Genomic DNA, 17882 nt, shown 5'->3' on the forward strand with positions numbered 1-17882 from the left:
CACATGTCACCACTCTTCACCAATCTCGAAGTCCACATTTATCTTCACCTTCCATCAAAGCAAGTTCTCTGTCCAAGAATATTTCAACTCCAACCCACGAAGTTTTAATTTTTGTAAATGCCCCCTTTTTTAAACAAAAGGAGCTCAGTTAACATATACAAAAAATATACTATGTCTCAGACACCTAGCTTTCTGAAGGTTACTAATGGTACAACTGCTCTATTAATTAAATCTCACGGTCCTTTCTAGAGCAGGAAACTGCGGCTCATAGGAGTTCAAGGAGCTGCCTGGATTCGGAGCTGGTATGTGCCCAAACCAGAGCTCAGACCCAGCTTCTGCCCGGTTCCCAAACTTGGGCTCTTTTCACCACACTTCACCACCTCAGAGAACTGAGGTGAGTTCTGGTGTCTCTGGCTTCTGCTCCTCCTTCTGCGTTACCTCCAGGAACAGCAGGGGCGAGGAGGGAAGACCGCAGGCTGGCAGAGAGGGAGCGCGGCTTTTGTGAACTGCTCGCCGCACGGCTTGTGGCCCTGCTGGTGCGCGGGCGCTGAGCCAGTCTCGGCGCCGGTCAGGTCTCCCTTTGGAAGCTACGCATCATGCTCCACAGGCAAATAGGAGTTTTCTTGCCAGTTAAGAGAAATGTAAGTAACTGCGGCGTGAACAAGCCCGTCTTCAGGGAAGTGGATTCCAAACAGCTCAGTTCTTACTTTTCAAACAGAAAATGGCACAACCTCGTTATTCTTCACATGAAGCTTCAAAAATACTACGGACTTGAACTATGAGACATATGAAGTGAAAACATACCCCCCAAAACAAAATGAAATAAAACCAGAAAACAGTTCTCTAGAAAGACTCCACGTCACTGCTCGTTAGCAGCCTCGGCAGGTCAGCTGGGCTCACGGAGGGTTATAGAGGATGGAGGTGTTCTGAGCAGAAGGGCTCGGAAATCAGACCAGAGTTACAACAACGAGCAAGCCTTTCAAAAGGCGACTGCTCCAGCCAAACAATAACTTTCAGTTGTTCATAAAGTGTGCGAGAAATATGGGTCTCCCACTGGTCTTTCTACCACACACACACACACATACACACACACACCACACCACACCCCCCCACACCACATACACACCATGCCACACACATACATACCACCACACACACCGTACACAATCACATCACATACACACACCACATACCACATACACACCCCCCCACACACACACACACAACACCACACACAATTATTACATCATCATCATTATCATTAGTATAAATTCTAAAAATTGAAGAGGCTGGAAATAAAATTTATCCCAGAAAAATAACCACCCACAGAATTCACATTCAATGTAAAGGATCAACAAAATTTATTGACTGAATTAAACACAACATTTAAAATGGCAGTGCTTTATGTTCATTTTAAGATGTTTGAATGAAACAAGGAAAGTGCTATTAGTCCAAGCCTCTCACATTCATGAAAAGAGTGACTATCAAAAACATGCACGATGGTCCGTATGCACCCAATGGAAGTATCTCAACAAATATACAAAATACCCAAAATAAAATATTTACAGGTTTAAAAATATAAACATTGGTTCATTTATCCCATTAAACCATTGGAGTGGAGAAAGGAGAAAAGACCCTATTGCTATTTAGAACCCTTTTTTTAAAACAAGTTTTAAAAACATAGAGTAGTTCTAGGGACAATTTGTGATGTTTGGGGGCGTTTAACATTCTATTACAAAAATAATATCTATCACTCTACTAACAGCTTCCCTCCTGTGCACAAAAATAACGCAGCCCACAGCCTGTCCTCAGGGACACGCCGACTTGCAGAAAAACTAGTTACAGAAACGGACTCGTTTGGGTTTTCCTTGTCTTTATTCCCAAACAACCTGCAATTCCCTGTATGACACTGCGATATTTCATATAAATAATTTGGGCAAAACCAGAAGTTAGCAACGAGCCGGGCAGGCAGCTGCAGCCCATGAAGAAAGGACAGGAACTCACTTTGTCTATAACATCTGAGCCATTTTCCCTGATATTCCTGATAAAAAAAATACCACCATCAAATCCTCTAAGTTCAGTTAAACTTATCCCGGAAGCGATCAAAATGCAAAATATGACTCTGTTAGAGCTCCTCTGCCTTTACTCAGAAGTCACTGTGTGTGGGGGGGTAAGCATTGAGATGTAGTTGTCCGAGAAGGCTCACAGCCTCCCCCAGCCTTCCGGTCCATTTCATCTCACGACACGACAACCAGCATTTCCTCTGTGTCAACTCGAGGCCCCTGTGCAACGTGACCGGGTATTCGTAGCATTTCCTGCTTTAGTTTACTAAACGACCCAGGAAGGTGTCTGAGACGTTTATTATGCCTCCAATAATCAGTGACCTCAGTTTTATTTTATTAAAAAAAAGTATTTCCTCACATAGTGCAGAAATTTACTCTACCCAATTACTGAATAATTGACAAAAATTATCCCAGTTTACAATTTGGTGGAAGGACCACCTGTTATTGACTTCTTTCACTGCATCTCATCAAAAAAGCATTTTACCAAGTGTAGGCAGCCCATATATGAACAAAATAACCTCGTTAATTGTGCAATGCAATTTCAAAGTGATTTTCCTTAAATACAGAGAGTGGCATCCAAATAACAGAGTGGAAGGAAACTCTGCCAGATTCACTGCTGAAACTGCTTTGGTTGTTTCATTATTGACAAAGCAGTCATCAGATTATAACATCTGCATGCAGACCTGCTAGCGTGTAACTAACTCTAAACTAACTGGTGAACATGGCCCCAGATTTTGACTTGCCAGGTGAGAAAAACAAACCCTGCTAGCTCTGAGATCTACCTTTAAGACTTGTATGTACAACAACCAGCAAGTAATTTTTTCAAAAAGCCACGTTCACTTTTAACTAAAACGGTCGAACTTTTAGTGGTGTCCACAATCATACAGATCTGATTTGGCTTTTGCCGTTCAGAACCTTTATCAGTTTCTTCCCAAAAACAAGTCGCATAAAAACTGATTCACAAGGCTAAAAAAGATTTATAATTAAAGCATGAGCCAGAGAGCTAGATTTCTGGTTCATATTCTGTCCTCTGCTTATTAAATGAGTGACTTAGGACAAAAATTTTCCTTCTCCTCATTTTCTTCCTCTGTAGACTAGAGTGCTACCCACCTCGCCTGGTTCCTGCGAACAGGACTATAACAGAGAACACAGAGCATCATCCCGGCTTGAACACAAAGTTTATGTTCCGTTCTTTTAACTAAATATAAAATATTCAAATTCACAGTGACTGACTTAGAGGTGCTCAGTAAATATTAGTTGAAGGAATTAACGAATCAGAACATCTAAGCAAGGATTCAAGACCAGAGACAGGAGCTTCCCCTGCAGTTTGGAATTGTGTCAAGGGGAGGGGTCACCGCTCCCTACTATTCAAACAGACAACACAGAACACCCAGAACCAGCCTAGACTGGGCGTAAGGTGGGAAAACAAAACGTGCTCGGAATGACTGAAACCCCATCAGGGAAGGAGCATCGCCATGACAACGGAAGAGATTTCCGTCCACACTGCTGAAGTCAATCCCACGAAGGCAAGGATTCCTCCAAAGAGAGGCAGATGTTTGTCTCTGAACGGTAGGCAGGGGCAGCCTTCCCCCAGGATGGGCGCGTCAGCCCTCGGCTGCGTGAGGCATACGTTAGCTCTTTCCCTACTGAGAGTGAGCTGGTGATGAGATTAAGCAGTATTGGTATCAGCTCTGGTATTACTGTAAGTCACTCAAGAGTGTATATCCCTGTCCCGGAGACTGGGTGGATAGACAGACAGACGGACGGATGGAATAGACTAGGAACAAACAGAAAGGATGAAGTACGTGTGCCCTGTTAGGGACATAGCGTCGCCTCACCCACATGGCTGCTGAGAGCACTAAGCACCTGTAAAGCTCCTGGGAGAGGCTGGCAAGAGCAAGCACTCAGCACACGGTCAGCCTTGTTACAATGATTATTTTTAGAGGGCTTTGCGTGACCTATTCGACACTACCCCTGTCCAATCTCACGCCACTCTGCTCCAGCCCACAAACTACAAGCAAAAAATACAAAATAAAAGGAGGTAAAGTAAAATAAAGGGGTTTGTAATGACTACAAAGAATCTTTGATTCCAGCGCAGTTACTTGGGGGCTCCTAACGGAACGGGGTTTTGTGAAGCCCTAGGTACAGTCTATGCCCCTGAATACGTGGTGCATTGAGTTAAAGCAAGTATCAGTCATAAAATGTGCCCAGTTCCAGTGCTGGGGCTTAGTGACTGTTTTAATCTTCTGTTTTTCGGTTTGAAAAGGAGTTCCTTTCCATAATCATGAAACTCCCCTTCTGAATCTCTCCTTTGAAACATTATCTGTAGGGAGATAACGTTCCTTGTAAGTGGCTATTGTTGCAACAAACTGACTCCTTTCAATGGTCATCACAGTGAGAAGGCTGTGAGAAGGCTCCAGGACAGCCATGAGTCATCAGAGGCTCTCTAGGGCAGAACAGGGTCGCAGGATCAATCCCTGCCCTGGGGGAGGGGCCGCACGCCCACACCACCCGACAACATTACAGCCGCCTCCTCTCGGAAAGGAAATGCTGGCCTTGCGCTTCCCCACATGAGACTCCAGCTGCCATACTGGCCTCAGGGTCCCCACTGCTTTCTAAGTACTTGTGCATAGAGAACTGAAAACTCCTAAAGAAGAATAAACAAGACCTGTGCCATGTATTCCCTGTCTGCCTGCATCGGGGGAGGGAAATGGGATTGGAAGGTGGTATTTGGGTTTCTCCTTTTGTTTCATCCAGGTCCTTCTATTTTTTATCTTTTTCAGTGGAGGTGCTGGGGATGGAACCCAGGACCTCGTGCCTGCTAAGCACGTGCTCTACCCCTGAGCTCTACCTTCACCCTCATCCAGGTCCTTCTAATGGGCCGCCCTCAGTGGTGCTAAATACACACAATGGTGATGCTTTTTCCTTCTGTTTAAGGGTATAAAATCCTTGGATTAACTTCTTAACAATCATAAGTGGAGCTAAGTCTATGTGACTGTCCAGGGACATGCTCAGTAGAAGCCAAGCACAGGGGGCCATGTCCACATAGTTCTAATTCAGGAGAGAAACCTACAGTGACTACAAGCGGGGACTGAGTTCCACGGTGCAGATGTGAAAACAGACAAACACCAGAAGCAGCAGCCCCGGACTGCCACCCGAGGGCACCGCACAAACACGGCAGAGGCCGAGGGCGAGGACAGAAAGCTACCCTAACCAATCTCTTCGTACAAAGTTCACGGTAAAAAGTTGCCAGAAATTAACCTGACCAAGACGTAAACAGTGAGAACTCAGAAAAGCTCAGCCAAAGACATCTTGGTATCTGATACAGTCTCTTTACTTTGGTAACTTTCCTTTTGATGATTTACTTTTTGTGTAGGTGAAAGGTCATGTGAAGAATCATGTCAGTGCAAATACCTGAACACTACTTCTGAGATTAATGAATAAACCCTTTGAACTCAATAAGTCATCACTTTCCTACCACATCGCACACTTCGCATTTAAGTAGGCAGATAATCTGTGGGAAACGGATCTAAAGGAAGTCCTTAGTGGTTCTCTATTCTGTTGTTATTAGGAGAGATAATAAAAGTCTGTTTCCTCCTGTGATTATTCAGAAGGCTGTCAGCAGTTTCTCCTCGCTGGTGCTAACAGAAATACAAAAGCATCAGTACTGAAGCAGAATGGTGCAAGTAACACTGTCCAGGGAGCGCAGGTATTGAAGTCAGGCTGTCTTTGTGCAAAGCTATTACACTGACTGATGAACTCAGGGCCAACGACTGAGTGGACCTTTTCCCATATGATCTGGCCAACTCTTTGACTACAGGGAATTAATCAACCAAGTATCTCAGAATCATAGGTAGCCCGTATCCAACGCTTTCCTTAAAAAAATCAGCAAATATGGCCAAATCAGAGAACACATTAATTGGAATGTAAATCTATTAAAAGTCTAGAAAACAATCTCCATGAATGAGAGAAAGTAGCCCTTGGCACAAAAAGGCAACTACGTCCCTTGTCTGTGGTTGGAAAAGGTTAAGACACACCTTCCTGCACTGGTCCTGAGTTCCCATCAAGTGATTGAGGCCATTTAATTTATTGTCTGAATCCTTCATTTGACAGGTGCAGGTGTAATTCTGAGAGAGAGAGCAAAAAAACACAGAAAATATATGGCAAAAAGAATGAAAAGAAAGTATTTTAAATCTTGTGTAACTGGTTAAGTGGCAGGCAAGGGGAAATTAAGGTAGACTTGGCCGACATTTTCCTTTACTTATAAAAAGAAAACAGCACAGTGGTGTAAATGCAGAAATAAGTCCCAAACTGTGAAGGCAAGAATAGTTTGTTCCAGGGCTTACAAAATAGATAAATAGGTTGCCTTTCCTATGACAATATTCTCATCAGTCCTTCGGGTCCTCCTCCCTTCCCTGTGCAACTGAACAGTTGAACTAATATAACTCTGTTAGGGTTCATGCAGAGAAGAATGGAACCCTTGCAAGAAGATGAACCAGAAGAAAATAAAGATCCTTTGTTTTACACCTAGAATAACATTTACGGTCTTTCCATTCACTACGGGGAAATGACCATATTTTGAGTCTACCTTGTACTATGGGTGTTGAATCCAATTTAAATCCCCTTCTCCAGACAGAACTGATTCCTAAAATATCTCCAAGTTCACAGTGAACGCCTTTGTCTGTTAGCTGTGCACAGCTGCGTGCGTGAGCACATGAAGTGTGGGCTGCTGGATGAATTCCTAGCGGTAGACTCTGAGTGCTGAAGGCTGTCTGCCTACAGGACCTCATCTATAGACCCAAGGCAATTAAATATCAAAGCACTACTTTGAAATAACATTAAAGATCTGACATGATGCAATAAAAGCCAGTCATCTGAATAATAAAGACATTCAGCAAATCTCTACCACCTCTTCTAATGGAATCACTGCAGATTTGAAATGGAAAACAACCTGCTTTGTGCTGTGGCCTCAGATTTGTATTCCTTTGACGTCTGTTCGTTCCTTCCTTCAGATTGCTAAAGTAGGTTTTCACGTACTTAACTTGCCTGGTTCTTTCCTTTGCAAAACAGAGAACAAATTTAAAAAGCATGTAAAATCAGTTCACTACTTAGGGAATCTCTCCGGAAAATGAGAGTCATCCAGAAGTGTGTATGTCTTCTACGTGTGTGCAGCTGCACTGGAAAACGTCTCATCTTCCTGATACCATGAATTCTCTCCTAGTGGAAGCTCTGGTCTCTTGCTTAAATGCGCTGAAGTGCATTTCACAGAGGATACTATATAATCATTAGACCCTAACAGCATTCTAGGAACCAATTGAGTTGATCATTCAAACTATCATGGCATTTGGTAACCCTTTCTGAAATGAAAGCTTCATCTAAAATAACAGGAAACATACATGTAAGTAAACCACTTTTCAAAAATCATCTTGGCACAAGATACTTCTTATGCATAAGATTCCCAAGTGCCATATTCTGAACATACATGTCTCAGTCCTAAATCTATAAAACAGAAGTCAAAGGACAGGCAAAACGACATTTTCTATGGTTTTTCTTTATGTGTTCCTTGTTTTGGACTCCCCACACTGAGAAATGATTGACTCCAAAAATTTTATAACCAAGGTAAAAGATCTGAAAACCAGGGTCTAGGGTGAGAAGCAAATAGACTCCTACCTAAGACAAGGCAGAACCATTCCTTTGGGATATCAACACAATAGATTTTTTTTTTCCTGCACTGAAAGCCAGAGAACCCATCTAAAACAAAAACAGAATTGCTTCGGTTTATAGGACCTAAAAGAACATCAATGGTTTGGGACCTGTTTTCATGTCTAGCTACAAAACCAGATTTTAAACTCGAGATTATGGACAGATTATAAAATGTTAACAGCTGGATAATCTGTAAAGTATGTATTATCTACACATGAAGAGGTTACAGCTTATAAATGCTGAAGCACTGTGTCTGTTGGCATCTAGTGAAATCTTCCCCTGATCCTGAATTCTGCACTGGGTGGGTGGGGTGGGGGTGGGGGACCCTGCTCTGCTGAGCATTTTATTTCTCCCCAAATGATCTAAATAAACCCAGCAAACCCAAACTCTCCTCCATCGTTGGTAGATAAAGGCCTGTCTGCATACCTAGCAACCGAAAGTCGGCAGGTTTCCTGCCAATCAGCGATCCCTCTGCTCATCAGGTAAATACCTGTCTCTTTCAGTTCCGTAGGTGTTTTCCACACAGTGATACAGCAAAGGGTCTTTTTTTTTTCCTGGAAAGGAAAAGAAGGAAGGAAGGGACGTGTCAGGAAGAAGAGGGCCCCTCTGGTTCTCCCGGCGGTCCCTCCAGGCCCGCTGGACCCTGACACAGACAAATATCACGGCCTGATGCGCATTTAGGTTTGAAGTCCTGCTTTCTGCAAAGGCAAGTAAAGGTGACTTCCGAGTGTTCAGTGCATTAAAGAAAAAAGAAAAAGAAAAAGATTTGTAAAAAAGGTAAAAAAGGAAAAAGGGTGCTTGAAAATAATTCTCGGGGATCTATCTTGAGGGGAGAAGCCCGCGTGAAGCTTCCCCTCTGCAGTGTGTCCCGCCCCTGCCGGCGGCACAAAGACCTCCTCGGTGCAGGCGCGGGAGCAGGGCCTATTGGAAAAGCCTTTCTTGAGCGGGAAGCGAAACTTGCCGAAGTGGTTTCCAGGGAAAGTTGTATTCCTTGACACGGGGCCCCTCCACCTTGGCCTCGGAGACCTCACAACTTTTTGGCACCATCGTGGCACGACGCCGCGGCCCGGAGGGTGGTCCCGGCCAAGCCCCGGCTGCTGACCCTGCGGACCAGCACTTTGGACACCGGGATTTTTGTTCTGGGCATCTCGCTCCTGGCTGGCTGCTGGTGCACGGCCGGATGGCTGGATGGCAGGGTCGCGAGGTGCTTGATGCTGACGGGGATCTTGGAGTCCTTCAGCAAGCTGCCCGGCGTCCGCAGCGGGCAGGTGATGGTGCCCGGGGACACAGGCTTCAGTCGGGACAAGCTGGACGCCTCCTCGCTGGCGGAGGGAAGGGCTGAGGGGCTTTCCTCGGGCTCCACGTGGAGATCGTAGAGCGCGTCGCCGCTGTCGCTGTCCCGGGGGAGGCCCGCCTTCCTCGCGCCGCCCGAGCTGTCCTCCTTGGGCCCAGGGGTGCTGGAGTCCCAGTGGCCCTCGTCACCGTTGTGGGCGCCTTCCGGCGGCTCCTTCTCCGGGTGCTGGGGCTCCTCCTTGGCGGGGAGCTCCGCGGGGATGCGGTTGAGCCTCCGGCGCTTGACCGAGGACGCGTCCTGGGCACCCTCCGCACACCTGGCGTCTCTGGGGGTCTCGGGTGCCACCGGGGCTTCCGGCGCTGCGGTAGCAGTGGCCGCCCCCTCCTGGGGCCCTGATCCCTGGTCCTCGGTCTGGGAGAGCATGTCCCAGAATTCCTGCAGGTAGGAGTCGTCCGCCTCGGCCGGGCTCGCCATCTCCTCCCCGCCTCCTTGGTAGGCCACCACGCCCGGGGTCTTTTTGGAGGGGGCTGGCTGACCTGGCCCGGGGGCATGCTTGGCACAGCTGGGACCTGCCTCGTCCTCGGGGTCTGCGATAATATCTCCGCAGCCTGTAAGAGAGTCAAAGCTTTTCAATGAAGTCACGTCAGAAAACATCAGACAAATACGATCGGCCGATGGGTCTGAGGGTGGATCGACCGAGGAAGGGTCAGGGGCGGCGGGCGCGCGGCCGCCTTCGGAGTCGGCCCGGGGCGCAGTCTCGGCCGGCGCGTCCCCGGGCCCGGAGGCGTTCTCGCCCGGCCGGCCCTCACCGGAGCGCGGCTCGGGGGGCGCGCGGGGCTGCTCGGCGCGCCCCGGCCCCGCGGCGCCCTCTCCCGGGGCGCCGGCCGGCGTCGGCTCCCCAGCCGCGGGCTCACCTGCTGGCTCCGGCCGGGCGTCCGCGCCGGGGCCGTGCGGCTGGCGCGCGGCCGCGGGCGCCTCCTCCTTGACGCACTCCAGGCTGGCGGTGAGCGAGCCCGGCCGCGCCAGGCCGCCCGGGGCCCCCTCGCGCCCCGCGGGCGCCGCGTCCTTGGGCCGCCGGTCCTTCCTGCGCCAGCGCACGCCGCCGAAGAGCCCCCGCAGCCCCCGCTTTTGTCTGCCGCCGGCCTGGCCCGCGTCGGCCTGCTCCGCCTTGCCGCTCTCGGGTCTCCCGTTCTTCCGCAGGAGCGAGAAGAAGCTGTGCGACTTGGCCACCGAGCCGCCGGCCGCGGGGCCCGCGCCGCCCGGGGCCGCCCGGGGGGCCGCGGGGCCCGGCCGCGCCCCGTCCCCGCCGCCGCCGCCGCCCGCGCGCGGCTCCTCGCGGCGGCCGCCCTCCAGCACCAGCGCCTCGGCCAGCCCGTCGTGCGTCCGGCTCCTCACCAGCCCCGCCGGCCCCGCGCCCTTCCCGTCCCCTTTGTTTTTGACCCCGAAGATGCTGGGCATGGTGCCACCCGGCTTCCTCTTCTTGAACAGTTTGAAAGCCGCTTTATTAATCTTCCCCGACGGCGGCTCAGCGGCCGGCGTTTCGGCGGCGCAATCACAATGCAAGTCCATGTCTGCCGCGAGGGTCCCGGCCGCGGCCCGCGCCTTCCTCCGGCAGCCCCCCGCGGCCGCGCGCCCGCCGCTGACAGCCGCGCCGCGCCCGCCCGTCTCCATGGAAACGGCGGCGGAGCCTGTCGTCAGCGCGGCCCGCGGCCCCCGCGCTCCGAGTCGGCCCGAGCCGCGCCGCCGCCGCCGCCGCCGCCGCTGCAGGAGGAACGCGCAGAAAAGACCATCTCGCCTCCCGCCGGGGCTTACATAACGCGCTAACCCACTTCGCGGCCGGCCCGGCTTTGTGCTGCGGCGTTTTCTGCGGCGCGAGCGGGCGGCAGAGCCGAGCCGATGTCAGCGGCTAGAGTCGGAACGTCAGGATGCACATTCCAGCCAGTCTCACCACCTTCGGATTCCGCCTCCTGACTTGCCCTGGCCGGAAGCCCCGTGGTGCAGCACAAAATGCCCCCCAAAGGACAGAAACATTCCACCCCCCACAAAATGCTTGTTTCTCTTATCACCCATCCTGGACATCGTGAATCTTCGTGCCTTTCCCACGCCCTTCGGGTCCGGCTTTACCGTTTGGGTACCAAGCCCAGCCGGCGCGGAGGATGTCTGTTTACAGCTGTCTTGTCCAGTGCTGAGCACGGTCTCCAGGTCGATGTTGAATTCGTATTACACTGGTTTTCATTCTCGCTACAAAAGCGTCGGCCATCAGACACCAGCCAGAAGCTCTCTGCAATGAAAGTGCAAGTTCCGTGGGGTGGAAGTTGACTGCTCCTCTGCGACAACGTTGGCTTTTATCCCAGACTCCATCTACTGGGGCTGAGGTCACAGAAGCCACCACCCAGACTGCATTTCGTAGCAGGGGACGGAGCTGAGGATGGAGGACCCAGTTTGAGACGTTCAGGTCCACTCCACAGGTGGTCCTTGGACTCCAGGGTCTACCCTCTCCTTTTCCATTCAGCAGGACCTCTGCTGCTGCCACCCCTGCTCACATCTCCCAGGGCTGTCCTGCAGCCCCCTCCCCTATGGGGCAAGGAAAAATCTGGCAGGGCCCCTGAATGCCCAGAAGTCTCTGCCGCTACTTGGTCTGGGGAAAAGGAAAACCTTGTCCCAGGGAACAGCCCAATCTGGGGATCTTTTCTGTGTTCTGACTTTGAAGGTGACTGCTAATACGGTAACCTTGACACCTATTTCATGATCCTGGCTGAGGGCTTATTAGCAAAAAAAGAAGAAATTTGGAGGAGCATGTGATTACATATGATTTATATAATATTATTTAGTAATATTATGTAATAAATATGTAGTAATAGTATTTATTATACAGCATCTATTGTTATTCATTAAATATTTAATAATGTGTGATATTGACATATATACAAATAACAAATAGACACGGGTTGTGGCTTCTGCTGGAGACTTGTGCACGCTTGTCTTTTCTGCACAAGTGAGTGTCATTGAATGAGGATAATCAAAACAAGAGAACTAGAGCAACATAGGAAGAATCATTTGTGAGCCCACCGTCATCATCATCCTCCTCATCACCATCATCAGCATCAGCATCTTCATCACCATCATCAGCATCAGCATCATCACCATCATCCTCAACATCACCATCATCATCACCATCCTCATCACCATCATCAGCATCATCATCTTCATCATCATCATCAGCATCATCACCATCATCCTCAACATCACCATCATCATCACCATCCTCATCACCAGCATCAGCATCAGCATCAGCATCCAACCAGCTTGACCCCTGCCTTTGTCCTAGGATTCTTGACTGGAATTTTCTATCTTAGGGGAACCACCCAGAACATAACATGGAGAAGGCTGCCCTCCAAGCAGAGCTGCCCAGGCCACACTATTTCCATTAAGGAGATGGCAGGCTCTACCCTAAATTCGTCTCAGGTCTTTAAAGGGATAATGTTTAATCAATGAAGTTTGGAAATGATACTTGACTTGGGACCAGTACCTCCCAACCTCAGACTGCCCTGGACCCCAGCCTCTTCGGAAATGCCAGCTCCCCACGCTTGTCTATCTGCACTCCCACCCCTGTGATTATCCTCCGGGGTGGGCTTCAGATGTCCTGAGATGCAAGTGGAGACCCTCAGCTGTGCTCCAACCCAAGGTCCTTGTATGGGAACCATCAGGAAGAGCCCCGGCTAGTCAGCCTGACTCCCACCCCAGAGTCCACTCCATTCACATGTCCCAGGGCTGTCCCTGCCCTCAGAGGGATGCCATGAGCCTCATGCTAGCAGAGACCACAAGGTGAAGTCCACATTTGCCAAGAGAGACATGAGTGGGTGCCCGGCCAGGGGTCCACGCTGCCAGTCCACTCCTGTGCCTGCCTTCCTGGGGAGGACAAGACTCTGGGCCAGGGCCAGCGAGACGGTGACTAGAGGGGCTTCAGCACAGGAAGTCCTGAGCTAGACTGAAGTTACTCTGTTTTCTTTTTCATATTTTGATTCCTGATTTCCCCAAACTTCAGCTTTCACTGTAGCTTAATAGTTGCTCTGGGCATATGTTTACTCAGAGGAGAAACTCCTTTCTAACCAGTGATCTGCAGGTGTGAAAAGCCCAGCCTGACTGGTAATTTTCCCCATTACCTTGGTGCATCCCTGGGGCTGCAGAGGGAAGCGAGCTTGTCCCACAGAGAGCCCCTTGCAGGCTCTGCAGTGACCGGGAAGCTCAGTGCGTGAGGTGGTCTGGGCTCAGCAGGTCCTCATCACCTCGGCCTGGCCCCCATGGGCTTGGACTTGGATCCTGGGGTCAGGGGGTGTGCCACAGAGGGCCAGATACAGGCCAAATGAGTGCTTCTCCTTAGTGCCCAAGGGCCCCGATGCAGGGGCCATGTGGCAGCTGGCAGCCCTGCATTTGGATGTCAGTGTGCCTCTCCAGTGGCCTCTGGTGACGGCCACCATCATTGGCGTCCCTTGGCTTCCAGACTCGTCATCCTAAACTCTGCTTTCATCTTCATACAATATTGTTTGTGCCTCTTCCCTTCTTATAAGGACACCAGTCACAGTGGGTTCAGGGCCCACCCTCCTCCTTGACCTCATCTTAACTTAAATCTTAGCCACATCTCCAAAGACCCTGTTTCCAAACAAGGTCACTTTCACAGGTACCAGGGGTTAGGACGTCAACATATCTTTGGGGGGGGGGGACACAGTTCAACCCACAACAAGCATTATTATCACTGGTGGTGACAGCACCCACCTCCCCTCTGTTCTTCAGCGCAGACTCGGTGCCCTTGGCACAGACATTCGTGTGAGTGGGTTCAGACAGGGCATGGACTGCTCTAGCAAGGGAGGTGGGGCTTGGCAGATTTCAAGGTCATGGAGATGCCAGCAGTGAGGGGCAGTACCACTGCTAGCCAGAGTAAACAAGAGAGAAAATGCTGTTGGCCACGGAGACGGGGTCTTGGCATCCATTTGTGAGACCTGGGTCTCAGGATTGTCCAGGAGGAACTTAACCCAATAATTGCCTTTTCTCCTGGTCTCCTGTCTGGCTGGGGTTACTTTTAGAGAATATTCTGTCTCAGATGACAGAGCGGGATGGAGGGGGTCTCTTCAAGCTGCAGCACCAAGGTAGCAGCAGGGAAGCCAAAAGCAGGCAGAATGAGGTCAGATAGCAGAGGCGTGTGGAGACACGGCAGCCTTGGGCACGGATGCACGCACCTAGGGAAGGCCGGACTCGGCAGTGGGAAGCAGCGATCCCAGCAGGGATGCTCACCAGAACCAGAGTCCAGGCATTCTGGGTGTCACGAGCCCACAGGTGTCAGTGAGGCAGCCAGGCACAGGAGCTCGAGAGGGCGAGCCTGGAGGGGCTGCAGGAAAGGACCAGAAGCCCAAGCACTGGCCCCCATGTGCGTTTGCTCGACTTAAAGGCACTCTGCTCTGCATCTGCATCTTGAAGCAGCGTCACACACAGGGTTGGTCCGGCCCTCCCAGCAGACAGACCACATGCAGAACCACGTGTCTAGCTCAGGCAAGCTGGTCCCTCCTTCCACTCTGCCTCTGTTTCCCCTCATCACACCCATGCCTGACTCCTGCTCAGTCGCTGCCCACCTTCTCAGCCCCGCCTCCATCACCCACTCCACTCTATTCAGGCCATTTAGCCTTCTCCTTCGAAGAGACTATTTTTTGTTCAAAACAAATACATTTAGTAAATGTTTGAGACAAAGCAAATTAAGTATAGGACTGTGGTTATTGCCACCTCCGGTGTCTTAGGAAGGGCCTTGGTGTGGCCTTAGCCACATCCACGTGCATTTCTTGTGCATCAGGTGGGCTCTGGGGGCAGGCAGAAATCAAGCAGGATGCCAGCCCGGATGGCGACCAGGAGGCTCTCAGTGTGAACCTCTCCACCTGGTCAGATTGACAGTCCCTCCTTCTGTCCCAGGTGCTGGGCCAGTGTGATGGGGCCTTGGCCGCTTACATGGTTGATTTTTCTCCTTTGGGGAGAAAAAACAAAACCAACCCTCTGTTTTCCTCCATGATGGGTTGGTCCCCAAAGAGCGGGCTTACTCTGCCCCAGATGCCTACCACCTCCTGGGCTTCCTTCTTGGTCTTTGGACTCAGCCCCTGATCCGGCTTCACACAGTCTCCATTCATGTGTCCTTTGCCATCTACCACAACAAGGGGACGTTTTTTCAAAAGCCAGAAATCTCAGCAGCTGAATTCATTCTGGGATGTTTCCTGGACGCGCACCAGTGAGCTCATTAGCCGAAGCTAATAGCAGGAGGCTTCCCCCCCCGCCCCCGTTTTCTTTTTCTTTCCTTTTTTTGCTTTGTTTTGTTTTGTTTGTTTCTTTGCAGCAAAGAGCAGGCTCATGTGATCTCGTCCCGGTGGCTCTCATTCCTGTATGTTCAGGGCGCAGGGACTAAAATCACCCTCAGGAAGGGAGGGCTGTGCTTTCGAAACACGCACACTTCTTAGGAGTGTCTGCTTTTGTTCAGCGGAGGACTGAAGCTCACATGGGAGATTTCTAGGTCAGCTTCACTCGGCTCTAAGAAAAGAAAAGTCTAGCCAAAAAGAACAGCAAAACTGGGGCCTGGGCTTTCTGGAGTGTCTGATGAGCCAATTATTACAGCTCAGATTAGGAAGGGATTAACCCCCGAGGTTGGACAGATGGAGAACGCTATTAAAGTACCCCATGGGGGGCTTCAGAGTGGGTAGCAAAGTGACCACCTGTCCCTGTTTCTTGGCTCAGTCTGTCCTTGTTCAGGGCCCCGGGACCCCGTCCTTGACGCTTGTGTGGGGAGACAGTGAATTGCCCCCGGCTCGCCAGGGACCCCTGCCCTCCTGTTTCTCTCTGTCTGTGTCTTGTGCCCTGCCCTGGAATGACCTGGTAAGAAGCGTTCAGCTGACTTGCAGGTGATTTTGGGGTTGTTATCTCTCGGGGCCCCAGGGAACAGGTCTGGGACATTTTATCAGATCACGGCACACAGGAAGGCTTCGGTTCCAGGCCTCCTTTTCTTTGTGAACTCTTGAATAGACAACTCCTTTCTTGATTTCTGAATGCAGGGGCTGCATCGACTGTTTCTCTGTCTCAGATGCTGGAGAGGAGTGAAGTGAGATCTGTTCTGGGTCTTTTTGCCTTTTGCCCCTGCGTTTGGGGCAGTGGGGACAGTCTGTCTGGGCACGTGACTGGGCAAGGAACCCGAGAGGGGAGGGCCTCGTGCTGCAGCCTTCAATTCATAGGCAGAAAGGTATTGGAAGCAGCCCGTTCAATAATTACTAAGCCATTTGGCTCTTCTGCTTCAAGGCCGCTGTCTTGCAGAAATGGTGATGCTGACCTCATGAGAATGGGTCTGGGAACATTAGTGGTTGATGAGAAAACATTATGGCAGATGAAATACGTTGGGTGATCTCGAAACTGTAATGATTCAGCCGGGTGAGGACGTCTGGCTTATCTGTCGAGCTCAAGTCTAGATACAAGAGCAGAATACCAAGCACACCCAGCACCTCCTCCCCCGAGGACGCGGCCCCAGCGCGACGGGACAGGGCCTCACCGCAGCGCTGCGCGAGCAGCCGTCCCGGCGACCCGGAGGCCCCGGGGAAGGGGCCTCACCCCGCCCAGAGGCAGTCCGCTCCGTGCCTAGACAGTGCTGTTAGTCGTCTTCTCCTAACACTGGGTTGTTCTGTGCCTTCACAGCTTGTCTCCCTTGGTCCCGGCTCTACCGCAGCTTTGTGCAGGGAGTATTGTTTGAAGTGATTCTCATGCACTCAATTATTTAACCCCGCAGTCTGGGGGGAGGGTGTGGCTCGGCCGTAGCGCACGTAAGCACGAGGCCCTGGGTTCCATCCCTGGTGTCTCCATTTGGAAAAAGAAAACCCCCCACAGCCATCACATGAGGTCGGCCCTCCTTCTGTTACAGAAGAAGAAATGGGACAAAGGAGGTAAGTGACCGCCCCCAGTAAGCGGGGCAAAGCAGCAGGTGCCGCAGACCCCCATCCCGGCCACTGTTCGCGATATTTATTGCTGAATAACATTCCTCTTCAAAATTTAGTGGCTTAAAACAATGACCATTTTCTTTGCTCAGAATTCTGTGGGTCTGATATTTCAGCAGGGCTCAGCTAGGTGGACCTTCTGCCACATTTGGTATCCCCCGAGGTCGCTCTGGGACTGCACTGTGATGGCAGCTAGGACATGCAGGTGGCTTCACACGTCTGGAACCCGGCGGGGACAGCTGGACGGGTCCACGCAGCTCTTGCCAAGAGACTAGCTCGTGCCTCTTTTCATGACAACTGGACCCCAAAGCCAGCATTTCAGTCTGCAAAGGCGAAGTCTGCATCCCTCCTAAAGCCTGGAAGTGATCCAACACCACATCCACCAAATTCTACTGGCCAGCACAGGTCTCAGGGCAGCCTTGCTCCAAGAGCAGGATAAGAAACCCCACCTCTTTACTGAAGAAGGGCAAGACCGTAACACAGAAGAGCACCAGAGACGAGCGAGGTTGTTGTGGCCCTCGGGGAAACACCATCCACCAAACCACAGCACCGCGCCGCCTCTCCAGATGGTGAGTCCACGCACCCTTCCAGGCGACCCCTCTCCAGGTCATCAAAACTACACTCCCCAAGTATCTGTGAGTCTTCTGTTCTTTTAGGATTAGCCTTGTGCCTTCAACTCTACCTTATGAGAAGTGGCACCACGCTGTCCTTCTCTGATGTGCCCAGAGCTGAATGTCATGGTCCAGAGTGTGTCTCAGCAGGTGCAAAGCAGAAGGACCATCGTCCCCTGCCTTCCGGCTCTGGATGCTGGATCAG

The 17882-nt window shown here is 50.9% G+C and overlaps 1 protein-coding gene across 1 annotated transcript; it reads right to left on the reverse strand.

Annotated features, from left to right (window-relative positions):
• Window positions 1–1337: 1337 nt before the first annotated feature.
• On the reverse strand, window positions 1338–10979 carry AMER2 (APC membrane recruitment protein 2). The gene is made up of 2 exons (XM_074377936.1): window positions 9975–10979; window positions 1338–9668 (listed from the first exon to the last, which is right to left on the reverse strand). The coding sequence occupies exons 1-2, from the start codon at window positions 10729–10731 to the stop codon at window positions 8794–8796; spliced, it is 1632 nt and encodes a 543-aa protein (XP_074234037.1). The 5' UTR covers window positions 10732–10979; the 3' UTR covers window positions 1338–8793.
• Window positions 10980–17882: the final 6903 nt, after the last annotated feature.

This window comes from Camelus bactrianus, chromosome 14 (genome assembly GCF_048773025.1).
Source record: "Camelus bactrianus isolate YW-2024 breed Bactrian camel chromosome 14, ASM4877302v1, whole genome shotgun sequence".
NCBI lineage: Eukaryota > Metazoa > Chordata > Mammalia > Artiodactyla > Camelidae > Camelus > Camelus bactrianus.